At 39.8% G+C, this 19,553-nt stretch overlaps 1 protein-coding gene and 1 gene segment (V, D, J or C); both read left to right on the top strand.

Moving 5' to 3' along the window:
• Positions 1 to 19,553, top strand: part of LOC311600761 (T-cell receptor beta-1 chain C region-like) — a 266,643-nt gene that overhangs the window by 73,035 nt on the left and 174,055 nt on the right.
• LOC311600764 (trypsin-5-like) lies at positions 14,427 to 17,713 on the top strand (the record flags this gene model as incomplete). Its single annotated transcript, XM_084787804.1, has 5 exons — positions 14,427 to 14,496; positions 15,472 to 15,631; positions 16,548 to 16,801; positions 17,158 to 17,294; positions 17,564 to 17,713. Exons 1-5 carry the CDS (start codon positions 14,457 to 14,459, stop codon positions 17,711 to 17,713), a joined length of 741 nt encoding a protein of 246 aa, XP_084643930.1. The 5' UTR covers positions 14,427 to 14,456.

The following is a 19,553-nucleotide window of genomic DNA, read 5'->3' as shown; positions in this document are numbered from 1 at the left end:
GACTAAATGACAACCCCCTCAAAATACTAACACAATTCTTCACAGATCTTGAAAAGACTGCTTTTAGTTTCATATGGAAACACATAAAACCTAGGTTAGATCAGAAAAATCCATAAAGACAGATGTTGGAGGTATCACCATAGCCAATCTCAAATTGTACTATAGTGATAAAGTGCTAACCACAAAATGTTACTCCATAAAATAGAGATGTTGATCAATGGGAGAGAATTAAAGACTCAAACATAAAGCCATATGCCTATAGACACCTGACTTTTGATAAAGAACTCACAGGTGGAAAAGATCATCTTGAGTGAGGTAACCCAAACCCAGAAGGACACTCTTGGTATATACTCACCCATAATTGGACATTAGCCACAAAATACAGGGAACTACATGACAAAACAGAGTCAGAAACATCAACTAAGGACCATGTATGATGCGAATTGAGACCCACTGCTTGGATGTAGTAGCACAGTCTCTTTGTGGATCCTACATCTAGAGTAGAAACTACTTCAGGCATGCACTCTGGCCACTAAACTTAGATCACTCACCCGTAGCAAGACGGCCATGCCAGACTACAGAGGAGGAGGTTACAGCTCATAGAGATGAGACTTGATAGGCTGAGGTCAGATATTAGGGGAAGATGGCTCCCCTATCTGAGTAATAAGGGAGGGAGGAAAAGGGGAAGAGGGAGGGAGGGAGATCAATAGGGGGCTACAATCAAGATGTGAAGAATTTAAACTGCAGAAGAAGCAGGTAAGTTATATTACTAATCCCGCCATATGGAACTAGCTCTGAGACTGGCTGAAACATGAATGTCTAGGCATAGAGACAATGACTCTTGTTGACTAAAGAACCCCTATGAATTACTATTAGATGCTATTCTTCATATGGCATAAATGAAGATTTACAGATGTCTTCTTTTCCTGCTCATACAAAGAGCACAAATCCAGCATTAATTATTCTGGGCACACCTTTTATACACTTATAATTTTAGGATTGTATAATGCTTGTCAGAAATTATATGCTTTCAGAACAAAAGAACCACACACTGACATTGGATCAATCCTGACTTATCATACTGGACAATGACATCCTATTTGGAAAAAGTGGTTGAAAAGAAAGAAGGGAAAATATAGAAATGTACAAGGAAGATAGAACAAAAATAGATTAGTGAATCTACTCCTCAACTTAATGCCTCAATTGTCACTCACAAGATATTTTTAATTCACTGATATAAAATTTTGTATATAGATGCAAAATAAGTTCTAGATACAGTGGTATAGAATTCAAATGTAAGATAACTCTTCACATATTATATATACACATATTTTTACTGTAATATGATTTATTGTACCTATATAACTCAATTATAGTACAAGGTTTACTTCTAATGCTTTGAAAGTGCTATCAAGCTGTTTAGGAGAAATAAGTTATACAAATTAAATGTTAGTAAATTAAATCATGGTCATGTCAATTGCTAGTCTACTTTTATCACAAGAATATACATCTTAGGAACAGCAAATAAATATAACTCTATAGAAAGATAAGGTCTTCAAAAACCCCAGAGACATGCAGAATATGGCATTTAAAAATGCTTTTATTACTTTAAAGATTCATTAACAATGAGACAGGTTAGCTCCCGACAACACCTAGCCTACCTCAAAGAAGATGATGAGCATCAAAGACCTTCTTATGTACATGGCTTCATATGTGGCAACCTAGCCACTGGGGAAAAGATCCTAATTTACACCACAGGCAGAATTCTGCCTAAAAAGGGGGCAAGCTTGGATGCAGGCAGAGTCAACAGCTAAAATCTGACAAGTATTCAATAGTTCCTGCCTCACAAATATGTCTGTCAGTTATACTGAGCCAGAAGGCTGAAGAAGATGCTCCAACATTATAGAGAGTTTTGGGTGACTACTCAGGTAGAAAACTGTCTCTGTCATCTTTTCATTTGGATAGCTACTAACCTGCACTCCAGCATACTCAGGTAATCAAGTTTACTCCTTCTCAAGTATCTGAGGGAGTTGAAGACCAGGAAGCTTAGTTTTACAATGAAGCTTAATTGTTTCAGGGTTAAGGTGTTTTTAGGTCTAGATAGGTCTTCTAAGTTGATAATGACAATATATGATGGAGATTGATTTACAATCAGAAATTTAGATGCACCAAGATAGGAAAGATGTCTTCTTCAAAACTGTTAAATATACAAATAGCCAAAACACTAAGAATGTAACATTTATATAATTCCTGATTGTTTCGCAGTTCTTTTGGCCATAGGTAATCTATTGTACATATGTGCAATAGTATAAATTTATATGGGCAAAAATAAAATAATTTAAAAAAGAATTCACAGATGTGTACTGGGAAAAAAAGATAGAATCTTCAACAAGGGATACCCGTCAAACTGGATGTCCTCATGTAGAAGAAGGCAAGTAGATGCACCCTTCTCAAAACTCAACTCCAAGTGGATCAAAAACCTCAACAAAAATTGATACCTTGATAGAATGATAGAAGAAAAATGAGGAATAGCTTTGAACTCATTGGCACATAAGAATGCTTCTGAAGAGGACACCAGTAATGCAGGCACAAAAATACTATAATAAATGAGACCTCAAAAGAGTGAAGCTTCTGTATGTCAAAGCACACTGTCATTCAGATAAAATGGCAGGTTTCAGAATGGGAAAATGTTTTTGCAGACTACAAGTATGATAGATGGCTAATTCCTAAAATATATAAAGAGCAGATAATTAGAAACTACGAAAATACATAATCTAGTTATGATTGGGTATAGATCTAAAAAGAGAATAATCAAAAGCCACAAGTGGCTGAGAAGCAATTAAGCACATGTTCAACATCATTAGTCATTGTGAAATGAAAATAAGAGCTACTTTGAGATTTCATCTGCCACAACTCAGAATGAACGTTGTTAATAAAAACAAATAAATCTCATTCTCGATGGTATGTGGAGTAATGTGGACACTCATCCATTTCTGGTGCGTGAAAAGTTTTGAAATTATTTTTACATATACATTTACATTATTATACATATGTAAAATAAACTACATACAGCAAGAAGAACCATGACACAATCAGGAATTATATTAATATTTTATTCAAAGTGTTTTGGTTGTTTGTATTTGGCAACCTTGAAGAGAACATTTCCTATCTCGATGAGTCTAAAATTCTGAATGTATCCAGTGACTGTTAAGTCCCTATATTTTGATGTTTGTTACAGTTGAGAGTTTGTGAGGTTGTGATTTTGCCATCATGTAGTTATTAATTTCCTGTGTAGTTTTGGTTGTAACTCATCCCTGTGGGGTGGAGTTTTCCTTCTAGTAACTTCTGTAAAGCTAGATTTGTGGATAGGTACTGTCTGAATTTTTTTCTGTCATGGAATATTTTGTTTTCTCCATCAATGGTTATTGATAGTTTTGTGAGGTGTAGTAGTCTAGCCTGGCATCTGTGGTCTCTTAGGGTTTGAAGGACCTCTGTCCAGGCCCTTCTGGCTTTCATGGTCTTAGCTGAGAAGTCGGGTGTAATTCTGATAGATTTGCCATCATATGTTACTCTGTCTTTTTCTCTTGCCACTTTTAATATTTTTCCTTGTTCTGTATATTTTGAGTTTTTATTATTATGTGGCAGGAAGATTTTATTTTCTGGTCTATTCTGTTTGGTGTTCTGTAGGCCTTTTGTATGGGGAGAGTGGGGACTGACTTTCACATGAACTCTAGTGCCCTATATTTGACAATGACCCCTTGATGAGGAGGCCTGGGGGCACTCAGAGGAAGGATAGCAGGCTACCAAGAAGAGACTTGATACCCTATGAGCATATACAGGGGGAGGAGGTCCCCCTCCGTCACAGTCATAGGGGAGGGGAGTAAGGGGAAAGTAGGAGGGAGGAATGGGTGGATACAAGGGATGGGATAACTATTGAGATGTCATATGAATGAATTAATTTTAAAAATTAAAAAAAATCTGAATGTAACTCAATATCTATCATATTTCATCTCTATCAACTTAAAAAATATATCTACACCTAAAAACATCTTAACTCCTATACAACTAAGCTTAATTGAGAAACTAATTTTAAACTATTTGGTATTCAGCCTCATCAGAGATTTGAGAAGGAATAAAACTAATTACCTTAGTAAACAGGCAGTGCACATTAACACCTTCAAAAAAAATTCCAGGGACAGTATTCTGCCTGAACAGTCATCCATAACTCTCTAAAACATTGGAGCACCATCTTAAGTCTTCTGGCCCAGTATATCTGACAGAGATATTTGTCAGGCAGGAGCTATTGAGGACATAGTTTCTCTGTCTTGGCAGAGTTTGGCCGTTGATTCTGCCTGTATCCAATCTTCCCAAGCTTAGGCAGAATTCTGTCAGTGAGCAAAACGAGGACATTTTGCCAAGTGGCTGGTTTGCCATATTTGAAGCCATCTCCATAAGGAGGTTCATTGATGCTCATCATCATCTTTGAGGTAGGCTGGGTGTTGCCAGGAGTTCACCTGTCTTGTTGTCAAAGAATCATTAAAACAATGTAAACCTTTTTAAATGCCATATTCTACAGGACTCTGAGGTTTTTGAAGACCTTATCTAACCATTTTACCTTATCTGTCTACAGAATCATACCTATCTGTTACATCTAGGATGTATATTCTTGTGACATGAGCAGACTAGTAATTGAAGTGATCCCGATTAGTTCAATTGACAATTAACTTGTCTAACTTACAGCCAGCAATAGCCTTTTCAAAGTATTGGAGATAAACCTTGTATTCTACTTGAGTGGTATGGGTACAATACCTTATATTAGAGTAGAAATATAGGTAATGTGTGTGGAGAATAATCTTAAATTTAAATTCTAAACAGGTCTGCCAAAATTAAACATATTTTGCATCAATATCAAATTTCTCTACCAATGAATTAAATTGTGAGCACAGTTAAGGCCTTAAGTTGAGGAGTTGATTCAATTATCTACTCTTTGTCCGATTATCCCTATACATTTTGATATTCCCCTTCTTTCTTCTCAGCCCCTATCCCTAATCCTAAGAAAGAAAGATAAAGGAGAAGAGGGACATCCCTGAGTCCAATCTTGTTTTCTCTCTGGATAAGACCAATAGTAACTTATAACCAACTCCCAATGAAAATAAATATCTAAAACCCAAGAAAACAAGGAACAACCTACCCAGCCTCCCTTAAGGGAAATGGAGTGTTGTTCTCTTATGGTTTCTTCCAGCTGATTTGAGATGAATAATATCTTTGTAGGGGCCCAAATAAAATTGGAGAAAATATCTTTGTAGGGGCCCAAATAAAATTGGAGAAAATAGCTTAGACAGGTAGGAATATCATTTGCGGTTGAGTTTCCAAATGCTGAGAACTTCCAGGTTTAATGAAAATCCTGTGTGTGACAGTCTGAAATTCTGGACCAATTGGGAACAGAATCTTTTTTCAAATCTGTCATGGCAGCTGTCCTGTTCTGATGGAGGACAGCAACTGAAGCACTGGGTACCGGAACATGAAGGATGTAGGATGTCAGCCTCCAGAATCCTGAGAGGAATGAATCCTGTCAAGCATGATCTATATAATTTCTCACAAGCATTATAACATCCTAAAATTATAAGCGTATGAGGTGTGTGTAAGGTTCATATAACAATTAGGGCTAGTTCTCACCTGTTTTGCTGAGCCACACCACCACCATAGCCACAGACCCGCTGTTCCCAAGGAGTGCGTGCTGTCTTCTGTATTTGGAGGAGTGCAGGGTCCTCGAAGTTTGTACCTTCAAGCCAGGGGTTTTGCACCTGCAATGAGGGGGGAGCTTGGTGATCCTGTTTTGTGCCCTTCAGTCCATGTCCCAGCCTCTGCTCCTTTGCCTTCCAGACACAGTACATACTGCATGCCGCCATCTTGTACCCTCTCTGGGTGCAAACTTTTCCAGCCACTGTGGAAACCAATATGCCTGTTCCCCAGGAATATGGGAATCATTCTACCTCAAGATTCCTCACGGGAGTATACCCAGATCATGTTTCATTCTACCACACAGGAACTTGTTTCACTATCTTCATTGCTTCTCTATTCACAATTGTGAAAAATGGAAGCAATTTAGATGTCCATAAAAAGTATTCATGATAGAAAAATTCGGTGCATTTATGAAATGGGATATTACTCAGCTGTGTAAAATCACAAATGTGTATGCAAGTAGTAAAAAAAAATCATCCTGAGTCGGGTATTCTAAGCCCAGAAAGACAGCTATCAACTGTATTCACTTATATGCTGTTGTTAGCATTAAGTCTTCAATGTGAAAACTACAATCTATATAAACACAGAGGTATAGCAAGCAATTAGTTGGGGATGAAGAATCTCCTGATAAATGTGAAATAGAAGATATAATTAATTATGAATGCACAATGGTAGGGAACTGAAACAAAAGTATTTAATGAAGAAGACGAGAAAGGAAGTAGCTAAGGAAAGGAATATGGGGACAGATACCTAAACTGTGGGCTGTTTGAGAGGATATATAAAATAATAATACAGTAGAAGCTTTTTGGAAATCTATATGGAATCACCAAATAACAGGGGAGAAAAAGCCCCAACTAGAAAACACTCACCACCAAATAAAACTTCCACTGTCAAGACTAGGTTGCATCTGATTGAGCTTTTGACCAATGAGCCTCATGGAAAGACCCAAACAACTAATTCTACTTTTAAGGCTTTCTACAAACTGATGGAAAGGCCCTTTTTCTGAGGACAATATCAGCACTCACAGAACACTCGATATCACTCATTGAACGTGGAGAAGGCAATCCAATGCCTACCTAGAGCTACCTGGCTCTGACTAGTGTCCATGGTACTATAAGGTACTCTACAAACTACCAAATGGGAAAGGTAAATACAAACTGTAGTGATCTGAATGAAAATGATGCTGTATGCACATAGGGAAAGGTATTATTAGGTATGGCTTTGTTGGAGTAGGCATGGATTTTTTGAAGTATTATATACCATTGGGGTAGCATTTAAAAGATTTCTCAAAAAAGGTGGTTAAAAAACTGATCAACTAGCTTTGTCCTTAGAGCCGGACTGGAGTCTCCTGCTTAGATCAAACTGGCAACAAGCCCAGAGCTGCCTAAACTTCTAATAATGTGCTCCGAACTCCAACAAGCCTAAAAGTCTCAACATAGTGAGTGCAGGGTCACTACACCCAACAAAAAAATAAAAGATTAAATTTAATGAGTTAAAACTAATGGCCAACAGATGAAATTTCGCCCTTTTTTTTTCACCAGAATATAAAATATAAAATAACACTCACCTCATGCTGGCTGCAGGAGCACCCTGCCTTGTCCCATGTCCAAAAATATAGTCAGTCTCAGTCTACAAGCAAAGAGATAAACAAATAGACAGACACAGAAACGCCTTTGTCACTGGCAAGGGGGAAGAAAACTAGACCAGTGGATGGAGGCCACTTATCTACTACATAAATAGATACAAATAAAGACAGAAAATGACACCAAAAGTCATAATAGTCCGGACTATACCAAAACCAGAACCAAATGAGCGGTCGACCCGGTGATCAGGCGGGCCGAGGGCGCTCTCCAAGTGGAGGGAGATAGACTCCCTTCCTGAAGGTCAGGAACGTTTTTCAGCCTCCCCGTCAGGAGGTACACCATCTCCTGGCACAGGCAAGGAGCCACCTTGACACTGTGACTAACCCAAATGCTCCAGCTCTAAAGTGAAACTAAGAGGGACAGAGAGACAGATAAAGAAGACAGACAAAAAAGAGTGGCGGCCGCCTTACCTAACTCCTCGACTGGAGTCCGGGTCTTGGAGGGGACTTGGTGATCTCACTGGGGCCTCCAATGTAAGACTGAGACCTCTAGAGAGATCTCTAGTCTATCCCCGGAGTCCCCACCAAGAGACGGAGTCCATTGTCGATGTAAATGCATAGGAATAGGAATTTATTGAGCCATCGCGATGGGCTCTGTCCAGCTCTTTTAAACTGCAGACCCCGAGAAACAGAGGCACAAGCCTTTTATAGGTTTTAGACAAAGAAATGAGTTTTACAGTATGTGATTGGTTGGCATTTGGGCAGAAAAGCTGCAAGCAGGGAGTTACAAGTCTTGGCGTTTGGTGGTTGGATAATGGGTGGAGGGGCAAGCTGACCTATGGGAAAGATTGGTTGAAGGAGTCACAGGGGGCGTTTAGGAACTTTTTTAGTTGGGGAGGGGTAGTGGAAATTTTAAACACAGCTGGTTGTCCTTGAGATCAGCTGGACTCTGAGCACAGATGGCGATCTTGAGTCAAGTTGGACTCTTCAAGATTTTTCCTGTCCCTGCCACACACATACAGTGATCTGATATCTGTCTGTCCTTAGTTCAAGCTGGACCCCCTAAAAATATACATGTTTTGACCTTAATAAAAGTCTTTAAAAAAAAGACTGAGTAGGCTGACTTTTACATTTTCCCAGACTTTGGCTTTAATGGGGGTCTTTAAGGGGGCTGGTTCCTTCAGAACCATTTAATATGATAGAACCTGACACTATTAGGTTGGCCAAAACTCTGTGACTTGATAGGTGATGAACCTAGGAGAAAATCAAACAGACCATTCTGCTAAGGAACATAGCAATAAAATGACTCCTAACAATATACTTCTATACCGATAGATCAGTGTTTTCTTGGGCATCATCAGAAAACCTTCCTCCTGCAGTGTCTGGGAGTAAAAATAGAGGATCACACTGGACAGTGTGCAGAGACCGATAGAACTTGTAACACTAAACCTTGAATGTTATGTTTCCATCAATCCTCACACTCATAGCTCAGGGAACATGGCATAAGGGCACACAGAAGGATTTGAAGAGCCGGTGGAAATGGGAGACACCAGAGAGATGAAGCCTTCTAGATACAACAGGACTGATGCGCATAGGTTTCCTGTACTGAGAGGGGAAGTAGACATGAGCTCCAATCTCTAATCCCAGAATCTATCTCCACCTGGAAATTACTTGCAAAAGAAACATTGGCCTTTTCAAACAGAAGTCTCTCTGGGTATATAAACCATTCTAACAGACAAGTACCACCCATAACAGTAGCTAAGCAACAGGAAATGAACTCAGTGATATTCTTTGAGGTTTTTTTTGGGGGGGAGGGTGCTCATAGTGCTCTGAGCATTGTTTTTTAATTTTACATGTCTTTTGATTGTATACTATGGTTTTCAATGTGGTGTTCTCATGGGATTCATGTGTGTGTTTCTGAGTCTGTATGTGCTCCTTGTGCTTTTTCTTTGGCTCATCTCTAACCTCAATTTTATCATAACCTCACTAATTTATTTTCATTATTTAGTTGAGTGCTTAATTTCTAATGAGAGGGTGTTGATTTGGGTTAGTGGGTACATAGGTAAGTCTGGAAAGAGGTGGATGAGGGGAAGTAGTGATCAGAATAAGGTGTATGAAAAAAGCTATTTTCAGTAAAATTGTGTATGTAAAAGGTTAAGAAAAAGTAGAGTAGCTAAATAATAGTAATTAATAATAATAATAATAATAATAATAATAATAATAATACACAATAAGAGGGACATGAAGATTTATAGATAACAGAGAAAGAAGCAATGGAGAAAATAACCAAAAAATTTAGAAGAATCAAAACAAACCCTCAATAACAACAATGATAAATATTATTGACCCTCCAATTAAAAGACTTAGGGTGTATATTGGACAAGAAAACAAAACTGATGAATAAATATCATGGAGTTGAATTCAGCGAAAGAGCATAATACTATTATGCTATTTGCAGGGGAAATGGATGGACCTTGAGATTTTCTTGTGAAGCGAAAGTTCTTAAAACCACAAATATTGCATCGTTCCCTCATAAGATGAGCATACACATGAAAGTATAACGGAGACAACTGGGAGGAAGAAGGTGTCAGGAACAATAGTGAGAAGGTCAAAGACTGTCATAGGGAGAACAGTTATGACAAATGGACAGTAATGCACATGCTTGAAAATATCATTGAAATCCTACAATATGATCCATTAGTTGTAAAGTTTTATGAGGAAAAAGGAAGAGAAACTCAGTACAGTGCTAAATAAGAAAGTCAGGTAGAAGTACTGAAGCTTCATTGGTGTCTCTGTGCGCTGAAACCAAAGTAGCAGCAGCGGAGCCAACCTCTCAGGTGAGACCGCGGACTTATTTGTTTGACCTCCTATCCAGATGTGCTGGGTGATAGAGTCATGAATGATTTTTTCCATTACTCTCCACTTCAATAATTTCTCAATATTGCCACAAACATCTGGTATTCTTTCCTTTGGTTTGCTTACTCTATTAGTAATGCTTTCCATTGTATTTTATTTGATTTATTTGTAGTACTAAGATGATTTCTATTTCATGGCTGAAATTCTTGGTCTATCCAGGATTTGTATTTAATCCATTTAATAATTTAGTTTAATCCTCCTTGTCATAATCAATATTTCGCAGAATTACTTATGAAATATCATTTATCATAAGATTTCTCCTTACATGTTATCTCCACTTCCCTACACAATCTCAAAAACTCACTTACTTAAAAACATAAAATAAAAAAATTCTACAAGCATACTAAAAAACTGAAAACTAAAAGAAGAGAAAAGGAAAAACCTAAACAAACAGTATATTAAAAAATGTGGAGACCATTTTCTCTCTCTCTCTCTCTCTCTCTCTCTCTCTCTCTCTCTCTCTCTCTCTCTCTCTTTGAGACCATTTTCTGTCAATCAACTTACATACAAATATGGTTGTCTTTAAGGAATGGTTGGTGTGTGCAGTGATACTTCACAGGTGAAAATTATTCTTTGTTTCTAAGCTATCAATCACAAATAGCTTCTTGCATAGGCGTGGGACTCTGTAGACTTCCGCCTCTTAGACTCCCTCTACTCACTCCTGGGAACTTGTAGAGTTCTTAGGCAGCCACCTAGGATCAGGTGGATGTCCAGGGGCTGTGCAGAACTGGCTTTGCCCCTCTGTGCGTGCTGAGCTGGAGAGCTGGCACCACCTCTGCAGAGTAGGCCCTGTACTTAGTCTGGCTATCACAGTGGAACTGGTCCTGGTTGCAGGGGCAAAGGTGAGTTGTCCCAGAGGGCAAATGCATGTTACTGCTTTCCCTGCCACTTCTCTGCCTTTGGGCTGTGCTGGTGTGGAAATGATGCCTCCTAACTCCCAGTCTCTCACCATGTGCAGCATATTGGAAGATCTGGCTAAAGGGTCCTGAAGCAGGAGTTCTGTCCCTGGCCCTCACAGGCTGCAAGCAGTCTAGAGAGCAGGCCGACCCTGCACCACATAACCTGGGCAGTACAATGGAACTGGCCCTAGTGGTGGGTTGGGTGGAAGTGGGGAAGACACAGCCCTGAGGGTGTCAAACCTAGAGAGCTGCCTCCACCACTCTTCTGCTTTCAGGAAGATTAGACATAGGGGTGATGACCTCCCCTCCCCCTGGGCCCTTGCTACCTGAAGCAGTCAGGTAAGCTGGCCCCAGGTTTCTGAGAGAGGATGAGTTGGCTTTGCACTTTGAAAACTGCAGACCTCAGGAAATCTGTTGGCTGCTTACATGGGCAGCACAGTGGAGCTAGCACTGGTAGCAGGGGTGCAGATTAGTGTGCCTGGTGGGCATGAACACAGGAGAGCTGCCCCTGTCCCTGTCTAGAGTCTGAACTGATGTCCTTTGTGAGGTTGTTATGGCCTCCTCACTGCTTCTTGCAACGGTGGTAGTCTACAGAGCTGGTCCTGAAGGCATGAGAGTGGGAGAGGTGTCCTGACCCTCCTTTGTGGGAGGATGGGCCCCATACCTCAACTGGACTTTGCAGTGGAGCTGACTCTGGAGGCCTGGGTTTGGTTTAGCCAGCTCTGAGGTGAAGAAAGTGGGAGATCTGATCCTGCTCTGGAGGCATAGAGCTGCCTAGCCAGAGATAGGTAGAGATCACCCTGGTGGTGCAAATTGAGGAGAACAGGCAAGATGAACAGCTCAACTACCATCAAAGCCCAGATACAGGGCTTTGATTTGATGCAACCACCAAATCTCCATCATCTGGGAACTTTCTAAGCCTATGAGAAGGCAAGTCGTGCTGATACAAAGCTGCAGAATGTCCATGTAAAGGGCAGCAACAGGATAACAAGGAGAAGTCCAATGAAGAGCCAATATTTATGTCATGGAATCCAAAGACCTTAAACTGACTCATTGCATTGAGCATTTGTAAGGGAAGATGTGTGGACAGAGTAGAATGTGACACACTGTAGTTCCCATGGTAAGATGTTTTCTATATTTGTTTTATTTATATATTTGTGTGTGTATATCTGTCTCTGTGTGTGTGTGTGTGTGTGTGTGTGTGTGTGTGTGTTAGTTGGAAAGGTTTCTATGAGAGGATGGGAAAATGAGTGAGACTGTGGTTCTTAATATGAACCTCACTAAGAATCCATAAGGCAACTAACCATCATAGTCAGCCAATGAGCTGGCTATGACCGATCCTATGATAGACATGGCTCAGGTGGGGAAGAGTTCATGGTAAGATAAGGTTCTGACACACAGTGCCTGGTAAAATATAAGTGTGGTGTCCAAGTTCTGCCAAGAAGAGTCATATTTAACATGTCTCCTAGGGACTTCTTACTTTACTTACTTAGCAGTAGATATTTAGATGCCACCTGTGGAAAATCTCACACTTCACAAGGGTTTCCGTATCCTTTTGGAGCCTTGGAACCGTATGCCAATGTTAGAAAGTTCCTGGGCCAGAAACAAATCCACTTGAGTCATAGTATCTCTCTTGTTAATTAGAGATAATTCCTTTTTTATGTTTCACCACCATAACCTAACCAATGTAGTGTTTCACCTCCATTCCTAAGCAATGTAGTGTATGCCTGTTGTGTGAAACATCCTGAAAAGCTGTCAGACATTTGACAAATAGAAAAGTAATTGATGTATGTGTGACTCCATGAACCATTGAATAAGATTCAGATACGGGGGAGGGTGATACTGAATACCCATTCTGTCATGGCAGGGAGGGGTCCAGAAGATGTTTAACAGGCTGCAGTTGTCTTCCCCAGTGCATTCTGGTATCCATTTCCTTCAGCATTCTCCATGTGTGGCATGTCAAAACTAATCACTAGATTCTAAACTCAGAATTTTTTCACTTTGATCAGCATCTGTAGAACATTGTTTTATTTTCAAAATTGAGAGAATTCAATGGTGAACTTTGCATCATCTTGTTTCTCAACAACATTGGTATCAGACTTACTAAAAAGGTTAAGCAGGTACTGTAACAGGGTTCCTCAAATTGTCTCAAAAATTACATGTAATCTCATATATAATTTTTCAATACGTTCCCTCTAGGCAGGTTACGTCTGAACAAATTTCAGTGCTGAGCCTTAATGGCTTTGTTAAAACTTATTCATGGTTCTTCTAGATGAAAGTGTATCTGAACTAAGTCTGATATAAAAGTATTACTGAAAAATATGGAGAATATCAGAACATTTCTATATCTTAAATATTGATTTCTATTCATTAGTTCTATTAGATGTAAAACCTCTCGACTGAAGGCATTTCTCTGAGCAGAATGCAGACTGACCATTGTTCAAGACCTTTTCCCTATCCAATCTACATCAACTATGCTTCTACTAGGTAATGAAGTTTTAATCTTTAATGCAGATTACTAATGCATCCATGAAGATGTTGAAAATGAACCATAAATGCATGAAAACTGAGAGTTAAAGGTCATGACAGAGGCAGAAAGGAGAATATGATATTGGTCTCTCCCCGGAACATATAGAGAAAGCTCCTACTCAAATGTCATTGCTCACACTTCAAAGACTTTGCACGTTCATGTTGGAAAGGCGAGTCAAGGGAAAGCCTACAATAAAAATCACACTTCTTTCTTCATTTGCCACGTTGCTTCATACTCTCATTTTGATTACCAAAGCCTTTAGATATGATTTATCTATATGATTAATTATTCTAGAGATCAAAATCATCAGCTCATAATTACTAGATCCAGAAATGATGTTTTTTCTCATGGGGATCTAAGTCCCAGAATATCCATCTATCCACCTACCTACCAATATCAGGTCTTTCACAAAGTAAATTACATAAGTTTCCCATGAAGTTAGGGTGTATCTAAGGACTCTAGTGTTCTCTACCACATACCCTCTACTTATAAGTCTAAGAAGGCCCAACTACATAGACAGAGTCTATGTTTCCACTGTTTGAAAAGCCCCTTTTCAAGAATCAACTCCTTCCCTTGCCTAAACCAAAAAGGAAAGTTTCCTTATCACATGAACCTCACTTACCCACAAAGTAGATACACAGAGAGGAGGTGATGTAAGACTCTGGGAAAGGGAAACCCACAGGTGTGCTTGTGCAGCAGCAGTGGGGTCCCTCCCCTTAGCACCTCCCCCTCCCTCCATTGGGGTATAAAGGCAGGCTTCCTCCAGTGCTCACTACCTTCTGCCACAATGAGTCCACTCCTGTTCCTGGCCCTTGTGGGAGCTGCTGGTGAGTGCTATGCCTTAACCCTACCACCATGCCTACTTTTTTACCTTTCTATACTCTAATAATGTCTCTCTTCCTCCAGCAGTTCTGCTTCCAATATTTCAGGCTTCTCAGGCCTACAGTTTCTTACCTCTTCTTTTGCCATTTATTGTGTGATCAGAGATTTTAGAAAAGAAAATTATGTGGAGGTCCATGAAATGAACCCACATGCCTTTTTCTAGGACCTAACAGCTTTGAGATAGCTCAACAGACCATCCTTACAGAGGAGTATTTGATAGTTAAACGTTGAAATCCTCATTTTACTGGAGATTAATATCTAAAAATTCTCACTTTATGTGTCTGAGGCAATTGCATTGTACTAGAAAGGACATATTAAGAAAAAATATTTCAATGTCAAAGTGACTTTAAGACTTACAAACATGCAATCAAAGTTAAAAAGTAATGATCCTGGGCAAAAACATTACATTCCTCTGTCTTATGTAAGTCCTTCTTTGTATTTGTCTTTATAAATAGACTTAAGCACTAAAAGCTTAAGTACTCTAGTATAAAAGCTTTATGTACCACACAGGGTATGTAAGCTCAATAAAACCAGTAAATTTTTCAAGGTAGATTCAACCATCCCAAACACCTTAGACTCTCTTACAGACAGGGTGACAATTAATGATAAACTTAAGATCAAAGCTGGTAGTGTATCAGACAATCATATTTGTACCCTATTTCTGCATGCTGAGAACATCACTTTCCCTATCCCTGGTAACCCACCACAATAAAGCCACCTATAGAGTAATTTTATATTGTCCTGCCACATTCTGAATGTTGTTCAGTATGCTTACTGGGGATACAGGGTTACCTTTTTCCCTTCACTTATGGTACTCAGTAAAGACTTCTATTAGCTAAAAGTTGGAGGAGGCCTGAGGGATCCGCCCTCCAGAACCTAGAGGCCCTGTCTTCTCAATGGTCTTCTTGTCTTTATTGAAGTTGCTTTCCCTGTTGATGATGATGACAAGATTGTTGGAGGATACACCTGCCAGAAGAATTCTGTCCCCTACCAGGTGTCCCTGAACTCCGGCTACCACTTCTGTGGAGGTTCCCTCATCAATGACCAGTGGGTGGTGTCTGCAGCTCACTGCTACAAGTCGTAAGTGATGGGCTTTGACTGTGCAGGACACACACTTGACATTTCTAAGGGAAAAGTATAAGGTCAGGCAGGAACTGAAGGTGTAAGGTGAATGGGAAGAGAGTGAGGGAAGAGAGATCACTGACTGTAGCTAATTTCATGAGTCTGGAGAGAATAAGGATAGAGAATAGGAAGCTTCTCACACCCTTGCACCACACCAAGTACACCAGTGGTGCAGATAATGACAGCAAGCAGAGTTGAATTTAGGGTAGAAAGAACCAAACATGATGTCACAAAGAGACTTCCACAAATAGTAACATTGGGTCCTATAAGAGGGTGATAAACTCAGTTGTCAGTGAGTGTTGACAATTTGTAAAGTATTTAGGATTTCCTATTTCAATTATTTTCACTATATAAAGAGAAATTGGAGTCAGGTCATATCACAGAGGGTATCAGACCTAAACATGCAGCAGAATCAGGCAGAATATTATTTAGAGACTTTAGGATAGATTCCCAGAAAGGGAATCACAGCAAGTTGCCAGGTGCCATAGCTACATGAACCAAACTATTCTTATCCCAAGCTGGACTAGACCCATAATAAATTTTAGAGTAGAGGATTATATGGTTTATACAGAGGAAAGATGAAGACACAAGGAGCTACTTTGTATACAAAGGAGGGGGTCAATCTGTTGATGAGCAGTCTCCAACTGCATTTCTCTATCTCAATCATAATACCTGGCTTTGAAGCAGAAAGGAGTTCAGTGTCAAATGGTACTTGCACAGATACTTCTGTAAGCCCAGATGAGAATTTCTCCTTATTCCTGTCATATTCAGCAAAACAAACAAAGAAACAAACAGCAACAAGAACAACAAACACTTAATAACTCTGGGCTATTTGGGTATGGGGAGGAAGATGCTAACCATCTCTTTCCAACAGCCGCATCCAAGTGAGACTGGGAGAGCACAACATCAAAGTCCTTGAGGGTGATGAACAGTTTGTCAGTTCCGCAAAGATCATCAGACACCCCAACTTTAATTCGAGGACCCTGGACAATGACATCATGTTGATCAAGCTTGCTTCCCCTGTGGCCCTCAATGCCCGAGTGGCCACCGTAGCTCTGCCCACTTCTTGTGCAGCTGCTGGCACTCAGTGTCTCATCTCTGGCTGGGGCAACACCTTGAGCTTTGGCGGTGAGTAAGACAATTCTACTTTTAAAAATTTCCAGAGCCAAGCAACTTTAAATACTTTCACCATTGGATTCTTAAATATAACTACATTGCAAAAACTCAATACCCACAGGGTTCTGCACGTGTCACAGGGAGTATTTGCACATAGAATGATCTGCTTCACAGACTGTAAACAGGAGATATGTAGAGGTTGTTCTTATTACTTCCAGAAGGACATCAATAATGCTTACTCTGGGATCTAAGCTTCTTGCTGGTCCTTAATATCTTGAAGGATGCTCCAGGGGTCACAGAGTGTTTACACTGGAATGTTGATCCCTAACTTCATCTGATCACATTTCCTTCTTATCCTTTCCTCAAAGTGAACAACCCAGACCTGCTCCAGTGCCTGGATGCCCCAGTGCTGTCTCAGGCTGAGTGTGAAGCCTCCTACCCTGGAAAGATCACCAAGAACATGATCTGTGTTGGCTTCCTAGAGGGAGGCAAAGATTCCTGCCAGGTAATTGGCTCCCTCCTCATGTAAATGCCTGTTATCCTAGGAGTGGGAATGGAATGTCCTAGTGTCTCTGGCAAGGAAGTTTCCTGTAGGTGTTTCCCGGAAATGTTAGGAAGTCTCTTCTGGGTGTCATTTAGACATGTTAACAAGAGTAAAGGATGGGAACACCAATGGGGCAAAGGCTAGATAGAACGTCATCTTCAGTTCAGAGTAAACGTGGTCCTTTTAGTATAACATGCTTCATATTTAACCACTCTGTTCCTTCATGCCAGGGTGACTCTGGTGGCCCAGTGGTCTGCAATGGACAGCTCCAGGGCATTGTCTCCTGGGGCTATGGCTGTGCTCAGAAGGACAACCCTGGTGTATACACCAAGGTCTGCAACTATGTGAGCTGGATCCAGGACACAATTGCTGCCAACTAAGCACCCTTAAGCTCTCTTGAACACACTATGCCAATAAAGTGAATTTCCCTTATTTATGTGTCTCTGTCTGATCTTTTTTCCTTTTGTCTGTTGGAAATACACTCATATTTGAGGTCGTTTTTCTCTACTCTTGAGTTGTGGTGGGGATACTGCATGTCCAAATACATTGCACATAGTAGTATGTCACCAGACAGTGAAAATAATTTAAATCCTATATAAATTACATATTTTGTTTTAGAAAAACATACATCAGAAAGTTTATTTTGAACATGTTATTAATGGATCTATTATTTACATGTGATTTTTATGTGAACACTTTCTTTGTTAAGGAATTAGTCACTTGCATTTTAAATTGGTGGTGTCGTGTTTTGGTGTAGCAGAATCTAAAGGTATTACCATGTTCAGTCACCATTATCAATGCTAAGATTATTATCCACTTTGATTGATACTGGGAACATTTTGTACTCTGAAAAGACAAATCTGGGGATTGTTCCTGTGCCCAGAGTAAATAGCTTCTCTATTTCTGTATGTCTGCCACATTTCCTTCCATTTATCCATGGTAAGACATCATGTATGCATCACTCTAAGAGCTTTGCAGACATTTTCACACTGGGTTTACTCTCTTCTCTAGAGTGATTATTATTGGAGAGTTAGAGGTAGGAAAGAAATATGCCATGAGTATGGGGTTACAGTGCCCTTCACCAAGCAGATGATATATCAGAGAAATGCCTCCCTATGTACTCTGTGCGCACTATGCTGCTTTGCATTCTCCCCTGCAACAGGAGGGCACTGCACAGCAAATTGTCTCCCTAGATGCTGTGAAACACCATGTGAAAGAATCTCAACTCAGAAAGATACACCCAATGTAAACTTGTTTCTGTTGTTTTATGACTAGATGTTGCTCTGAACGAGCTTAATCATGTGTGTGCATGCTACCCTCCTTCATATAAAATGGGAGTGGTCATGATGATGTCTTTTTGAGGCTTCATCCTCTGAGCTGCAGTTGCCTTTGAACTTGAAGTGGTGTCTTTTCCAGGCTCCAGTGTGCTGGGATGTCAACCACCATGTCTGACTCTAACAAAGGTTTGTTTTAACTTAAATTTATTTTCTCACAGAAATATGAAAAGGCAACATAAGATGTCAAGAGGGTGGTAGGGTGGATTTTCCTTGAGTCATCTTTCTGTGTGTTACTGATGGACATCTCTCTGATTCCTCTCATAGGCCTCTAGGATCATCTTCTTTTCAGTTTTAAAATGTATTGTAACTGGAATATACTTGCATCACTTCCTCACTCCCTTTCCACCTCCAGGATCTCACTGATACCCTACCGCAAGCCTTGCCCATGGCCATCTACTCTCAAGTTTACAGTCTGTTTTTCCTTGGAGATTATATATATATATATATATATATATATATATATATATATATATGTGTGTGTGTGTGTGTGTGTGTGTGTGTGTGTGTGTGTGTGTGTGTGTGCGTGTGTGTGTGTGTGTGTGTGTGTGTGTGCGTGTGTGTGTGTGTGTATACGTATATGTATATAGTCTGTCTGTCTGTCTGTTTGTGTGTGTGTGTGTGTGTACACGCGCACATGAGCACAAATAAAGATACTTTAAATTTATGTTTCATATAAAAGTGAGGCTATTTATAGGCATCACACCTGAGTAGTTCTGTTTGTAGTCTCTCTCTTTTTGAGACTTACATAACACCTTGTGTTATTATAAATGTTAGTCCTCAGAAAGAAGGCATTGAAGTCAACTTGGCTCAGTGGCCTCTGGAACCTCTGTCTGAAATGCATGGTGTCTTAAAAAAAATAAATTAAAAAAAAAAAAGAACTTAC

Source organism: Acomys minous (assembly GCF_964271855.1).
Source record: "Acomys minous genome assembly, chromosome: 6".
In the NCBI taxonomy this organism is placed as follows: Eukaryota; Metazoa; Chordata; class Mammalia; order Rodentia; family Muridae; genus Acomys; species Acomys minous.
This window is presented reverse-complemented; position numbering and strand designations above follow the sequence as displayed.